This window comes from Rana temporaria, chromosome 13 (assembly GCF_905171775.1).
Source record: "Rana temporaria chromosome 13, aRanTem1.1, whole genome shotgun sequence".
NCBI lineage: Eukaryota > Metazoa > Chordata > Amphibia > Anura > Ranidae > Rana > Rana temporaria.
Window position 1 is genome coordinate 106,278,662 of NC_053501.1, and position 23,938 is coordinate 106,302,599.

Below are 23,938 nucleotides of genomic sequence, written 5' to 3' on the forward strand. Positions count from 1 at the left end.
ATAAATATCCCCCAAAAATATATTAAAACACAAATTTCTTTCTCAGTTCATGCCCATATGTATTCTTCTATATATTTTTGGTAAGAAAAATATATAGAAGAGGTGAGGTGCCGTGACACAGTCGGGTGGCTCCATGTGTATTGGCAAATGTATGAAACAAACCCTCCAATCTATATTTGTATTTAGGTTGTCTGGATGGAGTGCTGGGGGATTTTCAAAAGATTTATTAATACATCCATATACCGTATACGTATTGACTTAAGTATAATCTTAGGGTGAGAATTCAGCAGCTACTGTAAAGCCTCGTACACACGATCAGTCCATCCGATGAGAACGGTCTGAAGGACCGTTGTCTTAGGTTAACCGATGAAGCTGACTGATGGTCCGTCGCGCCTACACACCATAGGTTAAATAACCGATCGTGTCAGAACGCGGTGACGTAAAACACAACAACGTGCTGAAAAAAACGAAGTTCAATGCTTCCAAGCATGCGTCGACTTGATTCTGAGCATGCGCGGGTTTTTAACCGCTGCTTTTGCATACTAACGGTTTTGACCTATTGGTTAGGCGTCCCTCGGTTGAATTTTAAAGCAAGTTCTCATTTTTTTAACCGAAGGTTAAATAACCTATGGGGCCCACACACGATCGGTTTTGACCGATGAAAACGGTCCTTCAGACCGTTGTCCTCTGGCTATCCTATCGTGTGTACGAGGCCTAAGCGGAAAAGAGGGTCAAAAATGTCCATTTGCATGCCTCACTGTGCCCATTGCAACCTCACTGTGCCCATCCTCACTGTGCCCATTGCAGCCTCACTGTGCCCGAGTCAGTGTACCTGAAATTATTGACAGGCTGCGGGCGTCCATTCATTGTTTAAAAGTCACGGTCTCCTCCTGGTCCCTTCCGTGATAGGCGTTTCTCAGCAGACACAGTTCTGCCTATCACGAACGTTCTCTCATCCTCGGACTCAGTTTCCCAGTGTCTGTTTCCTGGCGTATCTGTCCGGCCCGCGTTACGCCGCTCTAACTTTGGGCGCAAGTTCTTTATTCACAAAGAACTTGCGCTCTTAGTTGCGGCGTAAGGCAGCGTAATTCAAATGGGGATGTAGGGGGCGTGTTTTCCCTTGACCCCGCGTTTTTTACGTTTTACTTGAACGGCGCATGCGCCGTCCGTAAAATCTCCCAGTGTGCATTGCTCTAAATGACGTTGCAAGGACGTCATTGCTTTCGACGTGAACGTAAATTACGTCCAGCCGTATTCGCAAACGACTTACGCAAATGACGTAAAAAATTCAAAACTCGGCGCGGGAACGACGGCCATACTTAACATAGGATACGCCGCACATAGCAGGGGTAACTTTACGACGGAAAAAGCCAAACGCAAACAACGTAAAAAAAAAATGCGCCGGGCGGTCGTTCGTTTCTGAATCGGCGGAAATCCTAATTTGCATATTCGTCGCGTAAAAAAACAAAACACCACCTAGCGGCCGGCCTGGAATTGGATCTTAGGGATATCTATGCGTAACTGATTCTCTGAATCAGTCGCATAGATACGACCGGCAGAACTCAGAGATACAACGGCGTATCAGGAGATACACCGTCGTATCTCTTTCTGAATCTACCCCACTGTGTTCAGTGTTCCGCCAATCACAAACGTCCTCTTATCCGAGGATGAAAAGACATCCGTGATTGGTGGAACACTGAACACAGTGACTGCTGGGAAACTGAGTTCAAGGATGAGAGAACATTCGTGATAGGCGGAACTGTGTCTGCTGAGAAACGCCCATCACAGAAGGAACCAGGAGGAGACCGCGACTTTTAAACAATGGACGCCCGCAGCCTGTCAATAATTTCAGGTACACTGACTCAAGTATAAGCCAATAAGCCGAGGGGGGAATTTTCAGCCTTAAAAAGAGGGCTGAAAAACTTGGCTTATACTTGAGTATATACGATAATAATAATACTTGTTTTGTAGTGCTCTTATGCCTTTGGGATATAAGGCTTTTTTTTGTATATTTGGAAGATTTGATAGGAGCATTAAATTTTTCAGACACCCAACAGCTCTATTAGGCATTATGTTTTGTCCAGAAACCATTTGTGCATTTTCTTTTTAGGTATTTTTATACATTAAATGACAAGAATGTTTTTGAAAATTTTTATTGTTTTTAAATTCTTTTTAGTAAGGCTTTTACTGCAGTTTTACAAATAGAAACCAAAACACAATAGATCAAAATTACACTTCCTGACATCCGAAAAATCTGTTGTGCTCCTCTCCTAGACATATTTATTGGACAAGACTTTATACAATAGGCAAGGCACATTCACCAGGAGAAGCCTAGTGGCCAAATTTCAGGAGATATTAGGGGGTTCCCTTCACCAAATAGACATGAATATCTCAAAGCAAGGCAGTATATACAGTATAAGTCTTATTTAGCAGCAGAGGATGTTATATAAGTGGATTCAAAATTGTGCTAATATTGGGGTATTGGAGGAGGATCTTCCCAGTTGGGCCCCAGGGGAAGCAAACTACATACATTTTCCATGTTCCATCTCAGTGGCGGCTGGTGCTCAAAATTTTTAGGGGGGCGCAAAAAAAAAAAAACAATTGCAGCCTCACTGTACCTATCAATTGTCACCACTGTGCCATGCCATCAAAACGCAACCACTGTGCCATCAAAACGCAACCACTGTGCCATCAAAACGCAGCCACCGTGCCATCAAAACGCAGCCACTGTGCCATGCCATCAAAACGCAGCCACCGTGCCATCAAAACGCAGCCACTGTGCCATGCCATAAAAACACAACCACTGTGCCATGCCATCAAAACGCAGCCACTGTGCCATGCCATCAAAACGCAGCCACCGTGCCATCAAAACGCAGCCACTGTGCCATGCCATCAAAACGCAGCCACCGTGCCATCAAAACGCAGCCACCGTGCCATCAAAACGCAGCCACTGTGTCATGCCATCAAAACGCAGCCACCGTGCCATGCCATCAAAACACAGCCACTGTGCCATACCATCAAACGCAGCTACTGTGCCATCAATTGTCACCACTATGCCATCAAACACAGCCCCCAATTGTCGCCACTGTGCCCCCAATTGTCACCGCTGTGCCCCCAATTGTCGCCACTGTGCCCCCAATTGTCGCTACTGTGCCCCCAATTGTCACCACTGTGCCCCCTATTGTCACCACTGTGCCCCCAATTGTAGCCACTGTGCCCCCAATTGTTGCCACTGTGCCCCCACTTGTAGCCACTATGCCCAACTTGTAGCCACTGTGCCCAGTACACCCCCCTGGCACTTACCTTTATGGCTTCTACGTCCCTCGATGTCCCTCGTCCCGCCCTCGATGAAGCTTCAGCCAATCAGCTTACCTGATTGGCTGAGACGCCTGTCAGTCTTATCCTCGGACGCACGGCCGGTACGTCCCGAGGATGAGCTTCAGGAAGCCGACTACAGCCTCAGGGCTGGCCCTGATAGGCACTTCCACACAGCCAGTCAGCTGCCGCTATTCAGCTGACCGGCGCTCAACTTCCGGCCAGCTGAATAGTGGGCGGCAGCGGCGAAAATATACAGATTCATGCAGTGTATGAATCTGTATATTTTACTGGCTGTGAGCGAGCCAGAGGGGGCGGCGCTCCTGCGTCCCTATGGATGCACCGCCACTGTATCCATCTACACAATTGAGGAGGGTAACTAATGAAGTCTCCTTTATATTAAAGTCTTACAAGAGAAGTCCAGCCTGAGCTCGTTTGGCTGGGCTTCTCATATGGGTCACAATGTGCTGACGTCACAGGAATCAGTCCAGGCACGACAATAAAGTCTCTGAGAGCCTCAGACGGTCCCTTCCCATCCCTCCACAGCTCATTGCTCCAGTGAGCATGGGAGGGACAGAGCAGGAGAGCTGCTGATTGACAGTCAGCAGCTCTCCGCTCAGAGAGAAAAATAAATCTTCTCCTATTTACAGTCTTGATGAAGGATAGTGCAGTCCCCCGAAACACTCTGGTTTTAGCTTCTTTGGCTTCACAATAAAATTAATAAGCTGTACACTAAACTATGTGATTGTACAATCTATGTTGGCTCTTCTTTAGCATTACCAAAACAATGTAATACAAGGACAAACTTAAACAACTATTTTAGTTTGTTTAATATCATGCAGGTCTTTGTACTACATACAGTAGTTGATGGTAAATCCAAAGCAGATTACACAATCAGATTGTATAGCACAGCCACTCTCATCCAGAGGTAGGTTGGGGTTCCTTAACAAGTCAGCAGTGACCACCTTTGCAAGAGGGACACTTATATACTGACCACCAATGTAAGATGCTACTTTTCAACTGACCCAAATGTAAGGGTGGAACTTGTACACTGACCACCAACGTAAAATGGTTCTTTTCCACTGACCCTAAAGTAAGTGTAGAACTTCTACACTGGCCAACAATTGAATATGATAATTGTCAACTGACCCCAAAGTAAGGATGGAACTTGTACACTGACCACCAACTTAAGATGGTACTATTCCACTGTCCCCAAGTAAGGGTGGGACTTGTACACTAACCACCAACGTATGACGGTACTTTTCCACTGATCCCGAAGTAAGGGTGGAACTTGTACACTAACCACCAACATAAAATGTTTTTTTTTCTCCACTGACCCCAAAGTAAGGGTAGAACTTCTACACTGGCCAACAATTGAATATGATAATTTTCCACTGACCCCAAAGTAAGAGTTGAACTTCTACACACTGACCAGTAATGTAAGATGGTAATCGTCAACTGACCCCAAAGTAAGGGTGGAACTTCTACACTGACCACCAACTTAACATGGTACTTTTCCACTGACCCCAAAGTAAGGGTGGGACTTGTACACTGACCCCAATGTAAGGGTGGAACTTCTACACTGACCCCAATGTAAGGGTGGAACTTCTACACTGACCCCAATGTAAGGGTGGAACTTCTACACTGACTAATACTACCTGGCCCTTCTTTTAACCAATCTCATTGCGATATGATTGGGTACCCTAAAGAGTAAGATTCCGCTTCCTGAAGCTGCAATTATTTTTCATGAGATCTTAAAGTGAATTCTAGGTATGGCTATACAGTATTTGTATAGTTACATTGGTCTAGCTTGGACAAATGTAAGTATGAATAATCCATACCTTGAATATCCCCCTGGAAGTTGGAAATCACTGCAGTATGACTACTTATTCAGTGATCACTACCAGACCTATGCCAAGCAGCTGCCCGACTGCTTGGTAAACACAGAAGGACACCTGCTCAACATGGGCACCATTCAGCGAGCACTTTTACAATTCCTAATGCCACGTACACACGAGCGTTTTTTCCTTCGGAATAAACTCTGACGGGTTTTTTATGATGGAATTCCGATCAAGCTGTCTTGCATACACATGGACACACCAAATTCCGACCGTCAAAAATGTGGTGATGTACAACACTGCGATGAGCCTAGAATAAATAAGTTCAATGCTTCTGAGAATGCGTCAAATTGTTTCTGAGCATGCATGTTTTTTCTCTGTCGGAATTCCATACAGACGAACAAAATTTCCGATAGATTTTTTTCCATCGTAAAAAAAGAAAACATGTTCTCTTTCTAAGTCAGATGGGGCATACACACAGTTGGAATATCGTATGAAAAATATCCATCAGACTTTTTTCATCGGCAATTCCGACCATGTGTACACAGCATTAATGAATGCAAAGTGTTCTCTGATTGGACGAGCTGAAAGCTAGCAGTAATCACAGTAGTCACTGTGGTAGTAATGCCTTTTACAGTGATTCCCAATTTCATGGGGATCTTCCAGGTTAGGATCATGCATACTTACATTGGACCAAGCGGGAACAATGAAACTATGCAGAAATAGCCAAACCTGGAATTCAGCCATACGTGTGCGCAGCCTAATGCAATAGGATGTGCACCCTTAAGCTCAAACACACATGCATGTGTATGTATCTACATATATATGACCCCGGCACATTGATCTCTCTGCTGGCACAGTGAAAGAGAAGAGCATAAACACTTCTTTTATGGCAGAACCGGTAAGTGAGAGATCTTTCCCATGTTCCTGTTGCTACACGGAGCGATAACACTAATGCGCATGGGGTGATTAGGGTGTGCCTGGGCACACTCGGCACACCCTGTGCGCACACCTATGAATTCAGCTTTAATACTTGATATTTCCCTGAACCTAAATTGTTAACTTCAAACATTCCCCATCCTCTTTGATCCTGAAACAAGAGTCTGCCAGAGCTACAGATGAGAAATCGCAAGTCATTAGGCACAATGATATTCATGAAAATATATATATATATTTTTTAACATTTGTTCATACTTTCAGCTCTTATTTCTACGTGAAGTGCTGGGAACTACCACCATGTTAGTCTGTTAGGTCATTTCAGCTTCCATAGTAGAGTTGATGTAAAAATTATCATAAAAGAGAAGTGTAGACACTGGCCCGGATTCAGATAGCCTTTACGCCTGCGTATCTATTGATACGCCACATAAGTGCTACGAAGATACGCAAGAATTTCCCTAAGATCCGACCAGCGAAAGTGTCTTACACCGTCGTATCTTAGGCTGCATATTTACGCTGGCCGCTAGGTGGCGCTTCCGTATATTTCCGCAAGGAATATGCAAATTAGGTATTTACGCCGATTCAGAAACGTACGTCCGCCCGGCGCATTTTTTTTTACGTCGTTTACGTTAGGCTTTTTCCGGCGTAAAGTTACCCCTGCTATATGAGGGGTATCCTATGTTAAGTATGGACAACGTTCCCGCGTCGAATTTTGAAAATTTTTACGTCGTTCGCGAATAAGGCTGTACGTAAGTTACGTTCACGTCTAAAGCAATGACGATTTGCGGTGTAATTTCGAGCATGCGCACCGGGATTCTTTCACGAATCGTAAAAAAACGTAAAATACGCGGGGTCACCATTCATTTAAATAAAACACGCCCACATCATCCCCATTTGAATTAGGCGGGCTTACGCCGGACCACAGACGTTACGCCGCCGTAACTTAGGGCGCAAGTTCTTTCTGAATACAGAACTTGCGCCCTATTTTCCGGCGGCGTAACGTATCTGAGATACGTTACGCCCGCCAAAAGATACACCAATGTATCTGAATCCGGGCCACTGCCTATAACACTGTTTAAAAAATTAGGGCAACATTTTTTAATTAGACTGGTGATCCAAAAGGATGTCACTAATGTATGTAGACGTAATCTGACAGTCCAGTAGGTAGTAGGCCATCATTCTTATCACCGTCTTGGAGGCGTGGGCCCTTTAATTCCAGGTTTAAGAGATTTGATAAATTTCATGTGATAAAAGATGAAAAGAAAAGAAATTATCAACAGAATTCCAGATAGTATTAGCCGGATCATGTTCTGTATCACTGCTGGATTATATTCTCCTAAAAAAAAGAAAAATAGTTGAGCTCTACAAAAAATAATTCCAAATAATAACTTGCAGTTTGTGTGGATATGTTGTTTTTGTGTGACAGGAAATGAGGAAGGTATGCCGCGTACACACGATCGGAATTTCCGACAACAAATGTTCGATGCGAGCTTTTGGTCGGATGTTCCGACCGTGTGTAGGCTCCATCGGACATTTGCTGTCGGAATTTCCGACAACAAATGTTTGAGAGACGGTTCTCAATGTTTCTGAGAACAAAAGGTTCTTGTCGGAAATTTCGATCGTGTGTATCCAATTCTGATGCACAAAAATTATATGCATGTTCGGAATCAATTCAATGCATGCTCGGAATCGTTGTACTTTCTTTTTTCCCGGCTCGTCGTAGTGTTGTACGTCTCCGCATTCTTGACGTTCGGAATTTCCGAGCAAAATTTGTGCGACCGTGTGTATGCAACACAAGTTTGAGCCAACATTCCATTCCGTCAGGAAAAATAAACGCGGTTTTGTTGTCGGAAATTCCGATCGTATGTACGCGGCAGAACTCTCCCAAATAGGCAACCAATCATATGCAATCCTTGACCACTCTAAAAAAAAGTATTGTCTGTAGTTGGGCTTTAGACTTATGCCGCGTACACACGATTGGAAATTCCGACACGGAAAGTCCCATGTGAGCTTTTGGACGGAAATTCCGATTGTGTGTAGGCTCCATCGAACTTTTGCTGGCGGAATTTTCGCCAAACAAAAGATGGAGAGCTGGTTCTCAAATTTTCAGATCAGAAATTCCGATCGTCTGTAGCAATTCCGATGCGCAAAATTCTGACGCATACTCAGAAACAATTCGACGTATGCTCGGAAGCTTTGACGGTCGAAAGTTCAGGGAACTTTTCTGTGACCGTGTGTATGCAAGCCAAGCTTAAGCGGAATTCCATTGGAAAAAACATCCAAGGTTTTTCCGACGGAAAATCCGATTGTGTGTATGTGGCATTATATTGTTAATTTCTCTACCTTTTATGACCAAATCTGGTATGATAATTTTTGGTGCCACAGACCATAATATTGTAAAAGGGGGCTAATCCCACATGCTGGAGTAGGAGTGACTAAAAAGGCAGCCATTTTGTCAATCTGGCACTAAGATCCTGGGCATGAAGCTAATTTGAAGACAATTTGTCCCACAACAGCAACAGATATGTAAAGAAAAGGCCCCTTGCAGCAAGTCTCTCATCATGTGAGCAAATAATTCTGGTGACTCCTTATTGCCAGCGTGGGGCTATGGTAGGATTAACAAAAGAGGAGGAAGACGGATTTGTCAGACAATCTCTTACCTCCTGTGTGTCCTATGCTGTATAGCATGGTCCCTTTGAAATAGAAAAGGTGGACATGCTCTGCCTCTAATCAGGCAGCCTGACCACCTCTTTGTCCTGCAGAACATGCTTGCTGCCAACTACCTTCTTGAGCAGAACCTCTCTGCCTCTCACTTTAGACCTAAAATAAAAATAAATCTATCCCTCTTATATTGAGGCCTAATCAAGCTTCTTGCATAATGTCCAGCCACTGTACAGTATATGTGGCTATTGTTTCTCAAATAATACACTCTAATTTTTATTGCAAGATAAAAACCTTGGCCCAGATTCAAGAAGCTATTGCGCCCGCGCAACCATAGGTTGCGCGGCGCAATAGCTGTTTTGCTCCCGCGTAGCGAATGCCCCTGATTCAGGAACATCGCTACGCAGACTGCAGCCTAGGATATGACAGACATACGCCTCCTTATGCCTTCATATCTCAGGCTGCATTCTTGCGTTGGCCGCTAGGGGGCGCGGCCATTGTGATCGGCGTATAGTATGCAAATTGCATACTACCACCGATTCACAAAAGTTGCGCGGGCCCTGCGCACGCAAGGTACAGAGTTTCCGTACGGCGACTTTAGCGTAAGGCTGCTCCTACTCATAGTAGGAGCAGCCAATGCTAAAGTATAGCCGCCCTTTCCGCTCGTGAAATTTAAATTTCACGTCGTTTACGTAAGTGATTCGTGAATGGCGCTGGACGCCATTCACGTTCACTTAGAAGCAAATGACGTCCTTGCGACGTCATTTGCCGCAATGCACGTCGGGAAAGTTTCCCGACGGAGCATGCGCTGTTCGCTCGGCGCGGAAGCGCGCCTAATTTAAATGATTCCTGCCCCCGGCGGGATCATTTACATTAGGCGCCCTTACGCAGGGCTAATTAGCATAGCGCCCGCGCAATTTACGGAGCTACTGCTCCGTGAATCGCGGGCAAATCGAAATATTTGCGTGGGCGCAGAGAAAAATCTTTGCTCTTTGCCCACGCAAATATTGCGCGGATCTACCTGAATCTGGGCCCTTGTCTCCTTCAATGTGTTGTCATTCTTCAAGTGCTCATATACTGCTTTAACATTAGCCACATTTCTACTAAACGCACAGTCTAAATTTTGAATATTTTTGGAGTAATGGGGAATAAGGGGGGGGGGGGGGGGGTTTAGGCAATGTGGGAATGTGGTTTTATTGTGCGTTATTTTATTTTTTTTGCACTGTTTTGGAATTGTATTTATCTTTTAGGAAAATGCAGTGTGGGGCTACCAAAAAAGTAGCTTACAAATTATACTATTAAATAGGGCTGTGGAAATTAACTATTATTTTATCGATTAATCTTAAATTTATTTGATCGATCAAAATTCTTTTGATTGGTACTTATATGAAATTTAAAGGATTGGTGTCACATTAAAAGGACCCTCTCCCCAATCTAGGTATATTTAAAAGTGTTTTTTAGTCTTGTTAAATATTGCCCATAGTAGTGCCCAGCTTCCCATGCCCTTTCTGACAATGGCTTGCCTATTAGCCTAGAAATTGGTCAGAAATATCAAGATCTCCCCCCTTAGACTTCAAAGGGGTTTATAGCAAAGTTAAAGTGGAGGTCCCGCGAAAAATAAATATTAAAAGCCAGCAGCTACAAACACAGTGAAACCTCGATTTAAGAGTAACTTGGTTTAAGAGTGTTTTGATTTGCGAGCAATTTTTTTTTTTTTTAATTCTGAATCGGTTTGCGAGTGTTGACTCGCAAGAGGATCAGAATTCAAGCTAAATAGGCTTGCAGATACGGGGGGGCAAAAGCCGAGCAGAGCCGAAAATAGGCCTACAGTACCTCATTTAGCCTGAGGTACTGGGGTGCAGGAGCTGAAATAAGCCAAACATTGGCCTGCAATACCTCATTTGGCCTGAGGTAAGGGGGCGCAGGAAACGAGCCAAAGTGTCCTCGGGCCTTTTCGTCATTTTTGGCGCTCTCTGACGCCCCCCACCTCTGGCTGCATGCGGTATTGCATCCCATTGAAGTCAATGCGGAACACATTATTTTTGTTTCCATTGACTTCAATGGGGAAACTCGCTTTGATATGCGAGTACTTTGGATTACGAGCATACTCCTGGAACGGGATATGCTTGTAATCCGAGGTTCATCTGTATGTAACATTATATATAGATATTCCATATTTACCAACATGCATCAAAACGTGGCTCATTCCACCTAGTACCTTCAAAAGACTTGGGCAATTTATTAGTGTTAGCACCTCTAAGCATGTTTTGTTTTGTGGATGAGCAGAGCATGTATATAATAAACCATTATTGAGGGTTCCGTTTGAAAATAAGTTAAGATCACCTTGTATTTCCAAAGTTATTTCCTCACTCTTCTTTTTTACATTGTTGGTTGAAGTTCTTACTTCACAATGATAATTCCCAGGATCCACCACCTTTGCTAGTGGGGCTACATACTGATGAGATGAACTGAATTCCTGAATTTTCTGACCATTCTTGTAGAAAGCAAATTGCAGGTTAATGCCCTTTCTCATTACACTTGTTTTACATGTTAGGATCGTTTGATTGCGTTGTATGTCCACGTCTGGGATTATCTCAATTTCTGGCTGAGAGAATAGCTCTGTATAGAAAAGTAATATGTTTGTAAGCATATCAGACAAGATCTGTATACAGAATTATATCTGGTATATTACACAAATGGACAGTATAGTAAACCTAGTGTTCCTCTTATATGATAAGTCCCTATGGCACCTGTTCTGCTCACCTTGTATCTGGGTGTATAACTCTTCACTGCTCCTTGTTAATTTGTTTGTTGAAAACCTAATTTTACAGGAATAACTCCCAGAATGCTTTGTCTCAGCAGACCGGACTTCATATTGATTAGATAAACTGAATTCCTGAACATTTCGTCCATCTCTGTAAAAAGCAAATTCCAGACCTGTATCAGGAATGAGTTTGCTGCGTATTGTGTGACAGGTCAGGGTCATATTGTCTCCTTCTGTCATTTGATTTGGGGTCATTATAATTTCTGGTTGAGTGAAGGGCTCTGAAGGAGAAAATAAAAGAGACAAAAATAAAATAGTTGTAAAATATGGCCTGTGAAAAGCTCACTTACATGTTTTAGGGTTTCAAAAACAAAATTTTAACTGTAAATGTCTTGTGTATGGGGCAACCAGATTTGGATTTTACTTGGGTATGCTGTGCTTCTGTCAGGTGACACATGCACCCCGTTGGGGTCTGGAGTGCACCGCAGGGTAGTGGACCCTATGGCTGACTGCTGCGGATGGAGCTCTAGGATATACAGGAGAGCAGGCACTCTGTAGTACCTACGCAGATGACACTGGAAGCTAGAGCATGATATTTCCCAGGGAGTGGAATCTAAGAGCCAGCGGGTGTTCACCAAAGGCCCCTAGTGGTGGAGATGGATTTATCTGCAGTCTGGCTCCAGGTCGCGACCCCTAGGGCTTCCCAGCTCAAGCTCACGGTAGACTACAGGGAGGTAGAGTGGAAGCAGCAGACTGCGACAACAAAGCATAACAAAGGAGATAGCCAAAGGTCGGGGCAACAAGCAGAGGTAGGTATATTCAGGAAATAGCCAAAGTTCGGGGTAACAGCAGGTAAGGATATTCAAGAACAAGCCAAGATCGGTAACTGGAAGACCTAGAAGACACAGCAAGTTGCACACAAAGGCCAAACACACAATATTGATCAGCAGAGCTGGCTTGCAGTGCACAGGTTAGAATAGAGTTATCTGATAGGGGCTGGGGTGGAGCCATGCTTTGGTGAAAGATTACTTAAGCAGGCAGGTGAGAGTGGCTGGCCTCTTAAGCAGAACACATGGAGAGGTGAGCTGACAGACAAATATTACTGCATACCTATGACAGCTTCTTGTCTAGGAAAATGTCCTGATGGTGCTTGACTCCTATTTTAAACAGTTGAGCAAAGTAGAAAAGTTGCGCTGTACCAAATTGGTTATCTCACTGGTATTGTTATCTTAAAATATTTATGTTGATCATGATTAGGCACCCCCATACCCCCCAGAGGATCTCCATGACCTCCTTGGCTTGCAGTGTACTGTTACAAAAATAGAAATTGAAGTGTAATACCACTGCTAGAATACAGCTTTATTCAAACAAAAGTCAGGGGAACAATCCAAAACTTATCCAACTCATTTTGTGGGTCCAAGAGAACCCCCTTCATCAAGGCTTTACTAGGAACAATGTGAACAAACTGGAAGTGATCTAAACCTATAATGGTATTACTTCCAGTGTGATTACAAGCGTGGGCCTTGGTGGTTTTTCAAACCAGCTGTTGGCTGGGTCTATTCACATTGTTACCAGTAAAGGCTTGATAAAGGGTCTTGGACCCACAAAATAATTTGGATACTGTGATAGACTCACCCGGGACAGAGGATTTTGAAGATGATTGAATGCTAGCCTCTTGCCTACCGACTATGGGCCCTGGCATTTGAAGGGGCTACAAGCATTTAGGAAGATATTCTGTTATGTATTGCAAAAGGACATTATTAACCACTTAAAGACCAAGCCTGTTTTTCAGATTTGGTGTTTACAAGACTAAAACATTTTTTTTGCTAGAAAATTACTTAAAACCCCCAAAAATTATATATATTTTTTTCTGCGCGCGAGCTCGTCGGGACGGGGCGCTTTAAAATATTTTTTTTTTGTTTTCTTATTTATTATTATTGATTTTATATTTTTTTACACTGAAATAATAAAAAAAAATGTATCACTTTTATTCCTATTACAAGGAATGTAAACATCCCTTGTAATATAAAAAAGCATGACAGGTCCTCTTAAATATGAGATCTGAGGTCAAAAAGACCTCAGATCTCATATTTAGACTTAAATGCAATAAAATAAAAAAATGTCATTTAAAAAAATTACAACAAAAAAATTGTCTCTTTAAGACGCTGGGCGGGACTGACGTTTTGACGTCACTTCCGCCCAGCAAAGCTATGAGGATGGATGGGGGCCATCTTGCCCTCACTCGAGTCCTCACACACTAGCCAGCAGCATCCGATCTCCTCCGCCGCTACCGACGGCTCCGGTAAGCGGCAGAGGGCACAGAAGAGCGGCGGGAGGGGGCCTCTCCCACCACCGATAACGGCGATCTCACGGCGAATCCGCCGCGGAGACCGCCGTTATCGTTTACACGGCCGCCCACTGAAAAGATGGATACCTCGGTTGTGGCAGCAGCTGCTGCCGTTACCGAGATATCCATCTTTAAAAACAGGATGTACATATACAGTGGGCGGGCGGCAAGTGGTTAAGGAGGCCATGATGGTCTCTGCCAGTGTGGGACTCCTAACAGATGTATGTGAAAGGAATGCTGATCAATGAGATCTGGAAAGCCCTGAGTCTTCCGTTGTCTACTAGTCAGAAGTGTGTTAAACCCATTGTTGCTTGTGTTAATTAACTCTGCTATTGTGTGAAGGAGTTCTGTGTTGATATTAATGATAATGTGTGTAGCGCCTGCGTACTTTATGGTACTGTTGCTAGCTAAATTTAGAGGGAGATCGGAGTGTAGTTAAACTCTGATCCAAATTGTTAAGTGCAAAACAGGGTCTCTGTCTCAGCTTGGCTGTGCTGTGGGCTTATTCTGTTGCGCTGGGGTGTTCTTCCAATCCCGGTACTGCAGGTGGCAGCAGTGGAGTCAAGGTTTGGGTGCTCTTTCCCAGCAGCCAATCAGAAGGGTTTGGCCTCGCTGTGCATACTGGGGAGGGGTATTTATTGGGCAGACGCCTTTGGTTCTGGGTCTTCTTCTTCAAGTGTGGCACCGACCTTTAGGGTGACCACATCACGCCCCCCCCCCCCCCCGGCGATATGGCCTACCTGGCCGAGGCGTGCGTGCCACGCGGTGTTCCTGGTTCCGGGACCATGTTGGCCCGGAGAATCTGAACAGTGACGGGGACCCAGTTTGTGACTGGGTTTCCACCTTTGAGGATCCCAAGCTGTATTGCTGTTCGGTGGGGAGTCCGTCTAAGGAGCGCCATTGAGAGGCTGGCGGTCCAAAAGGGCCTCGACAAACCACCGGGGATCAAGGTAGCCGGACACTGAGGGATTGATCCTCTGTCAGTCGGTACCTGGGCGACAAGTTGAAGGGGATCCAGGCGTAATTCATCTAAGGAGGATTATCTCCATAACTACAAATCAGGGAGGGCCTGTGTCTCCTTGAGGTTCACCAAGGAGGGTCTGTGGCAGAGACTTTTCCTCAAGTTCAAGTTCACCAAGGAGGGTCTGTGGCAAAGACTTTATCCTACAAATGTTCGAGTTCATCAAGGGGGGTCTGTGGCAGAGACTTTATCCTACAAATGTTCAAGTTCATCAAGGGGGGTCTGTGGCAGAGACTTTATCCTACAAATGTTCGAGTGATACTCCGGCCTGCCAGGTCAGTGAGAGAGGCCTGTCCGGGTACGCCACTCAGGCAGGAGTGGCGCAGAGAAATTTTACACTTGGGAGCAGGACTGTTTTCCTATCATCACACTTGAATCTGCTATTCTCCTTTCTTCAACTTTACTTTCCTCACCACAAGCTTATTGTTTTTATCCGGCTGGGTAATAAAGAGCACAGCAAAGAGCACCTATTGTGGACATTTCTTTACTCCTACCAAATGCAATATGCATCATTCACCCCTAGGAATTCGGGGGAGCCATGAGGTAAATGTGCCACCCAAAATAATCAGCAGCTCCTCCGGGGGTAGTGCTACACGTGTATTGTAGTTAGGGAACTAGGAGACAACAAGGCTAGGACTTGAAAGGTCATATCTCTGAGTCACCTAGTTTGGAAATGATGAGTTAATTGGCTCATGTCAATTTATGTTTCTGGTTACAGGTGTATTGTTAGAGTAATATGAGCAGGAGAGGGGAACCTCCTCTTCAAATGTATAAAAGACTGTATTCTCTGTTCTAATGTTGAGCGACCAAATGAGTACTGCCTAGTTCGTGGTTGTCGGCAGTTTGAAATATCTGATATCTATATTCAGATTAGGAGGAAGCGGTATATGACACCCTCACCAAATATTTCACCATATCTATCAATTCTTGATTTATGCTTACCATTTATTTCAATGTTAAGCTCTTTACTCCTCTTCACTATCATTCTGCCAGAAACTTCACAGTAATATTTCCCAGAATCCTCCAGTTTAGCGGACTGGAATCCATATTGGTCAGAGGATCCAAATCTCTGAACATTCTGTCCGGCTTTGTGGAAAGCAAACTGCACTTTTGTCTCTGGTCTGTATAAAGACACATTCATGTGACATGTCACCATCACATCATCTCCTTCCATTACCGGAAATGGGGTCACCTTCATTTCTGGAGTTGTGAAGAGTTCTGTAAATTATAAATGTCAAACAGTAAACTTCCATTATTTTAGCAGCACACACAGGAATCACTAGTGTAGGTTTTACAAGGTTCATCTGTAAATGGTCAAGATAGTCTGTACTTAATTAGTTTAAAGTGGACCCACTCTCATCCTTTCTAAATTACTGCCATAGTGCTGATCTATAAGGATATAGATGCCTCCTGAATGTATCCTCACCTGTCAAATGTCTCCCCTCTGTCTGTTATGAGACCCGAAAAACTGCAGATTCTGTGGGTGGGTCTGTTGTTTGGAGCTCGTTGGGTGGAGTCGTGATGTCAGTAGACTCCCCGCCCCCCTCTCCACTCACCTTGTCAACATGCATTTTCTCCTGTGTATTTCTTACACTGAACTTCTGCTATGATCACTAGCATCCAGTCAAAACCCAGAAAAGTCACCACACGATTTCAACATGTCCAATCATGCTGAAGTGTGGAGCAGCAAATCCTGGGAGAGCTGGAGAAGAAAGGGGGAGGGGATGGAAGTACACAGAATGTCTCTCTTAGGCTTGTGCATGAGATATGTAAATCACCCGTCACTCACAGCAAGGGGGAAGAACTGACTCCTATTTCACTGTGTGTCCGTTTTTATCTCACTGAAAATAGATAAGAGGATTGATCAGAGCTGGATTAAAGGGTCACTAAAGGAAAAAAAAAATTGCTGAAATGACTGTTTACAGGGTATAGAGACATAAAAGTTAACTGATTCCTTTTAAAAATGATGAAAAATAGATTGAATTCTATCATATAATGTGCCTCTAGTTTCACTTTCGCTTTTAAACTGATTTCATGTTTATGTGAAGTAAAGAGACCCACAGAACAAAAACAAACAAATCCAGGGCAGTGTTTTGTTTTTAAAATTAATCTGATTGGTTCTGAGGAGTTTTAGACACACAGCTTAGACCACAGCGAGAAGCTCCCATGAGAAATTTACTATGGAGCCAGAGAACCAGGAAGTGAGGATTTCAGCAAAGGATTACAGCTGCTTCAAAGCAAAAACAGACAATGAGGACATGAAATCAAGACTGCTATAAGGTAAAGCAAGCTATTTAGCCCCAAATTTTTTTTTTTGTTTAGTGATCCCTTAACTCTTCGTGGCAAGATTGGGCACATATGACATTAAATCCTATACTGTACAAGGTGCAAGCCTTAATTTAAAAAAAAAAAAAAAAAATTGGGTTTACGTCCACTTCATTTTTAAAAAGTGATTTTGCTTTAAAGGTGATGAACACATTTTTGCTCATAGCCATGGTGTCTATCAACGACATTGTGCAGTTGATAGACATCATGGGCCTAGAGTGCTAATATGTTCTTGGTAAGAACAGCAGTTACTTCCTGCAATCTACAGATTAATTATTTACTGAGCGGAAATAAAATTATATCTTAAAGCTAAAATCCAATTAAACATACTCCCGCCGGGAACCCCACCCTCCAGGGGTATTTGGTCCAGTGCCGTAGATTGAGGCTCCATTCACACCTAGGCGTATATACGCCTGAAGCGCGACGCCGCAGCAGCCCCTGATACGCTGGAGGGATGATTTTACATTGCCCTCTATGGAGACAATCGTTGCTGGGAGACATCAATTGTTGAGGGAGGGGTCTATTGTTTCTAGCTGTTCAGAGTCTATTATTGCTGGCTACAATGGGGATCTATTTTACTCCCTATCATATACAAATTACTTAGCACCACAAATTGATACTTGATTCTGAACCCATTACTGAGAAGTGGGTAGGGGTGGAACCAAGGAATGGTGCTCAGAGGTGGGTAGGGAGTGGAACCAAGCAATGGTGCTTGTAGGTTGGTAGGGAGTGGAACCAAGGAATGGTACTCGGAGGTGGTTAGGGGGTTGAACCAAAGGATGGTGTCCAGAGGTGGGTAGGGGGGTTGAACCAAGGAATGGTGCTCAGAGGTTGGTAGAGAGTGGATCCAATGAATGGTGCTCGTAGGGAGTGGAACCAAGGAATGGTGCTCGGAGGTGGGTACGGAGGGAACCAAAGAATGGCGCTCGGAGGTGGGTAGGGGGTTGAACCAAGGAATGGTGCTCAGAGGTTGGTAGGGAGGGGAACCAAATAATGGTGCTTGGAGGTAAGTAGAGGGTTGGAACCATAGAATGGTGCTCGGAGGTAGGTAGGGGGTGGACACAACAGGTGACTCGGAAGTAGGGAGTTCTTGCACCTATTCTCTGAGAAAAAAAGCCCTGGTCGTAGCTAAGTCATTTTGTTGAATGAAAAACATGAAAGTATTCCTCCAGCCTCACAAGTGATGTAAATGGAGGAATTCCCTCTGTGGGAACTCTCCACTGTCAAAACACAAAGATCAGCCGCTGTAGTTGATTAGCTGAAGGCCATGATCTACAAACGTTTTTGAACATTCCCCTTCGATTTCTGTTGAACAGGGATGGCCACACTGAACTTGACAACTTTAAATTCATTTATGGCCACCTTTAAAGTGGTTCTAAAGGCTGAGTTTTTTTTACCTTCATGCATTCTGTATCCAGCTCTATTCAAAGCCCCCCCCCCCCCCCCCACACCCATATTTTCCAGTGCACGAGAGCAGCTGCTTTCTGATTATTTTGTTTTATTTAGATACACATTAATAAAACATTATACATTATACAATTATAGCAGTGCTTATTACTTTTAAGATACTGTTGTTGTACACATCTTCATTATATATATATACAATTCACATAGGTTGACCTTGCCACTGCGTTCTGTAGCGTATCCCCTCTAACCTATGGATGTGATCCTAAACACTCCTACCCATCTGTTAGAGGAGCAAAGAGAAGAAAAGAAAGAGAAAAAAAGATATATAAACCAGAAAAGAGAACAAAACCATAAAGAAAAGGAGAAAAAAAAAAAAAAAAAAATTCGCCCATACTCTCTCCATTATCCCACACCCCCATTCCCCCCCCTCAAGCCCTGGAGTCTATAAAAGATTTCCAGGGTGTCCAAATTCTTAAATATCTTTCCTTTTGGTGTTGTGCTGTTTGTATTAATTCTTCTAATTTACTGATTTCTTTTACTTTATTTATCCACATCTCTATTGTGGGTGATGTTGAGGACTTCCATTTTTTTGTTATGCACATTTTTGCAGCATCTAATAGATGACCTAGACTTGTCTCCCTATATGCTTTCTCTTGTATTTGGTTCACATGTAAGAGGTAGAATTCTGGATCTTCCGGTATCTCATATTCTGAGCATATCTGAAGTATCCTTTTAATCTCCAGCCAAAAGCTCCTTATCAAAGGGCAGTCCCAGAATATGTGTAACAACGTCCCTTTATTCCCCAGGCACCTCCAACATTTATCTGACACCTCCGGGAAGATTTTGTTTAATCTCTCCGGTGTCCTGTACCACCTCGCGAATATCTTATAATTTGTCTCCTGTGTCCTTGCGCATATTGATGTTTTATGTATTCGTTTATATATGCATTGTCGCTGTTCCGTGCTAAATACCTTTTTTAGTTCCTGTTCCCAATCCTGGACACATTTCAGAGGATGATTCCCTGACTGTGTCAATATATCATAACATAATGATAGTGTATGTTGTAATCTTCCCCTCTCGCTACACATTTTTTCAATTCTCGTAATTGGTCTTTTGAAAACCCCTGGGTTTGGTAATGTATTCAAAAAGTGAACCATCTGGAGTGCATTCCAAAACTTTAGATGGAATCCCCCCCCTTGTTCCATCAGTTCAGCTATTGTGAGCCATCTTCCCCTTCGTATATAACTCACTACCTGTCTACACCCCCCCTCCCTTAAGTCTCGGAAAACTCCATCCTCATCTCCCGGGGGAAAAAGGGGGTTTCCCAGTACTGGGTATAGTGGAGAGGTCCTAGGGTCCATGCCCATCATGGAAAAAGCTGTTACACATATCTTCACTGTATTTCCCAGTATCGGGTTTTTGTTAAGTTCTTTTGGAAATGAAGCATACCACCATGGTGCCCTTTCTAATGGCGTTTTAGATTGGGATTGTTCAATTTGTACCCAGAGTTTAGTGTCTGCGTGCCTATTCCAGTCTATTAATCTGTTCAAATGGGCAGCATAGTAGTACTTCCGTATATCTGGCACTCCCAGACCTCCCTGTTGTTTGGTATACATTAGTTGTTTTCTTTGTATTCTGGGATTTTTGTGTGCCCAAATAAACTTGAAGATGACTCTGGCATTGTTTGAAAAACTGCGCTGGGGTATGGATTGGTAATGTTTGCAATAAGTAAAGGATTTTTGGAAGTATACTCATCTTAATGACATTACATCGGCCTAACCAGGTGTGGAACCCCTGGTTCCACTTATCCAGTAGTATCTTCACCTTCTGAAGCAATGGTGGAAAATTTAATTCAAAAATCTTATCTACTCTCCCTGAAAGTTGTATACCCAGGTATGTTAATGCTTTTTCTGTCCATTTAAACTTACATTTTTGTTTTAAGTGATTTATTAATGTTTGTGGGACGTTAATTCCCATTGCTTCTGATTTATTGAAGTTAATACTTAAGTTCGAGAGAGAGCCATATTTCTCGAATTCCCTCATTAGGTTCGGGATAGAGATCAGTGGTTTCGTGAGTGTGAACAGCATGTCATCTGCGTATGCAGATATTTTGCAATGGTTTTTTCCTATGTGTATTCCTGATATATTTTTATTTAAGCGTACGGTACACAGGAAGGGTTCTAGCGACAGGGCGAAGAGGAGCGGGGACAGGGGGCACCCCTGTCTTGTACCATTCCATATCTGGAAGGGTTCTGATACTATTCCGTTGGCCCGAACTTGGGCCGTCAGGCCAGAGTACATAGACAGTATCCATTTTATCATTTTATCTCCAAAACCTCCATGTTGTAAAACTGCCCTCATATAGCTCCAATTCACCCTGTCAAAGGCCTTTTCTGCGTCTGTATTTAATAGTACACATTGTGTCTGTGTTTTGTTTACAATCTGTACTAAGTTAATGGCTTTTATCGTGTTATCGCGTGCTTCCCGTGTGGGGACAAATCCCACCTGGTCCAAATGTATCAGTTCTGGGATATATTGTTGTATTCTATTTGCCAGGATCTTAGCGAAGATTTTCACGTCTAAATTTAGTAACGAAATCGGCCTATAACTTTCACACAAACTCAAGTCTTTCCCCTCTTTCGGTATCACCGAAATATAGGCCAGTAAAGTTTCTTTCGTAAAGCTAGCTGATGTCCCTAATGCGTTAAAGAATTTCGTCATATATTTCAATAGCGATGGGAATAGAGTTTTATAGTATTGACCCGTATACCCGTCGGGCCCAGGCGCTTTCCCCTGTTTCATTGAATTAACTGCTACTTTGATTTCTTCTTCAACTATAGGGGCATCTAGCTTCTCTTTATCTGCTTCCATTAGTTTTGGTATTGCTGATTCCATAAGATACTGGTCGATCTTTCCTTTGATCGGGGGTTTACTTTTTATATTATAGAGAGAGCTATAATATTCTTGAAACTCTTTCGCTATATCCTTTGGTTTAAAAACTTTCTGTTTCTTTAATGGTTTGATACATGGGATATAGTTACTCGTCTTCTGTTCACGTAATAATCTAGCCAATCCCTTCCCACACTTATCTCCTGATTCGTATGCATACTTTTTACACCTCTGTATTGCTGCTTGAGCTTTATAGTACAAAAGATCTGTAATTTCCCTTCTTTTCCTCACCACCTCTTCCTCTCCTGTTGTAAATCCTGCCTGCTTATGTCTACTCTCCAACATGGCCAATTCCTCCAGTAACTTTTTCAGTTTTTCCGTACGTTCCCTTTTTATTCTAGACCCATGTTTAATTAGAACCCCTCTAATGACCACCTTATGTGCTTCCCAGATAATTCCGGGATCGCACTCCGGGGTATCGTTGGTGTTAAAGTAACATTCCAATTCTTTAATTACCTCTTCTAGAGTTTTTTTGTCTTGCAATAGACTTTCATTTAGTCTCCACTGGTTAGATCTAGTCTGTCTATAATCTTGTATCTCATATTCCAGAAAAATCGGGGCATGGTCTGACCATGTAATAGATCCTATTTTAGCTGATCGTACTGAATGTAATTGGGCATGTGGGATAAGAAAAAGATCTATTCGAGAGTAGGTTTTATGTGGTGAAGAGAAGAATGTATAGTCTTTTTCTTTGTTATGTAGCAATCTCCATATATCAGTCAACTGGTTTTTAAATAGAGTTTGGTTGAGACGATTTCTAACCCCACAAGAGATAGATGACTTTCCCGTTGATGTATCCATCTTGGGATCTAGCGGAATGTTCAAGTCCCCTCCCAGTATCAGGTGACCTTCTGAGAAGTCCTGAAGACGTTTAATCGTTTTACCCAGGAAAGTTTCCTGTTGCTCGTTCGGTGCATATACGTTGGCAAATGTTACCCCGATTCCTCCTATTTTACCTTTCACAAATAGATATCTCCCTTTCGTGTCTCTCATCATATCCGTGTATGTCCACTTAATTCTCCCTCCTATAAGGATAGATACCCCTTTTGACTTTGACTCTTGATTTGTAGCGTGATATACAGTTGGGTAAAACCTGTTTTTTAAGATCGGGGTTTTATCTTCTCTGAAGTGGGTTTCCTGTATATATGCCATGTCTACCCTTAGTCTTTGCAGGTCATGCATAAGGACCCTCCTTTTTTCTGGTGAGTTCAATCCTTTTACGTTCAGTGACAGAATATTTAAAGCCTCCATCTCAATTCCCTTTAGTCGTATTGGGCGGGAGGGGGGAATGGGAGAGAGGGAAAAGGGAGGGAAACAAAAAAAAAAAAAAAAAAAATACAAAAAAGAGTAGGATCAAACTCTAATATTTAGCAATCTGCTAATTAACACTCACCGTATACACGGTATTTGAGCGTCAGCCTATGGTTAGGGGCGTGTACCCCAGGTAGAACCCGTGCCCCCCTGCGTCCCAACCCCCTCAAAGAGCCTGTTCACACCATAAAGCTGAACCGGTATCCGAGGGCCTCTGAACACAGGCGTGCGCGAGTATTCCTCCCCAGGAGGGAGACAAAAAAGAGAGAGAGAAAATAAAAGTTCAGCACAAAACAGCAGTTCCCCTGGCTCTAAACCAAAAAACAAGAAAAAAGAGAGCGGAACCACTATTCAGGCTAGCCACAGAATAGAAAAAAAAAGAGAGAGCTTGGAGCTGGGCCTCTCCACGGTACCCTTCTAGACTCCTTAAAACAGAAACAATAGTCATAATGCACTATGTTGCACTTTGTTGCTCTATATTCCTCGCTTCATCTGAGAAAGAGAAGAAAAAAAAAGAGAAGAGAGAAAAAGAAAAAAACAGAAAAAAGAAGGATACTGAAAGGAGTACTGAGGGGCCGGCTCCCATATCCTCATTCTAATAAAAAAAAAAAAAAAAAAAAGAAAAGAGAGGAAAATAAACCCATTTTCCTTACATGTCCTCATGCCCGGGTGGCATATAGAGACAGTACAAGATGGGGGTCAGCAAGATTCACAAAAGAGCATGAGAGCTATCACCAACCAAACATTCAAATAGTAATCCTTACATTCACTTTGCTCTCTGCTACATCATCCCCTCCTTTACATGTTCTGCCTTTACCCCCCTCCCCCTATCCCCTTACTAGTACATTAGTATGTTTAACTTATGGGATATATATTTAAATAAATTTACATTTACATACATTTATATACATTTATGCATACATTTAATATGCGCTCATATACATGTCCCATTTTCCCCCTCTTCCCCCACTCCCCCTTCTAATCGAATGGGATAGACAAAATGATATGGTTACCGCGTAAAACAGACAGAAAAAATAGATAAAAAGAAACGAGAAGAAAAGGGG

The 23,938-nt window shown here is 43.1% G+C and overlaps 1 protein-coding gene across 1 annotated transcript in view; it reads right to left on the minus strand.

Moving 5' to 3' along the window:
* Positions 1-7,135: 7,135 nt before the first annotated feature.
* Positions 7,136-23,938, minus strand: part of LOC120920437 (high affinity immunoglobulin gamma Fc receptor I-like) — a 32,104-nt gene continuing 15,301 nt past the window's right edge. Inside the window, exons 5-8 of the mRNA XM_040332535.1 lie at positions 15,825-16,100; positions 11,514-11,795; positions 11,094-11,369; positions 7,136-7,425 (exon numbers count right to left, since the gene is read on the minus strand). Of these exons, the coding sequence (XP_040188469.1) occupies positions 7,274-7,425; positions 11,094-11,369; positions 11,514-11,795; positions 15,825-16,100 (986 nt within the window). The 3' untranslated portion in view covers positions 7,136-7,273. The remainder of the gene's footprint in view (positions 7,426-11,093; positions 11,370-11,513; positions 11,796-15,824; positions 16,101-23,938) is intronic.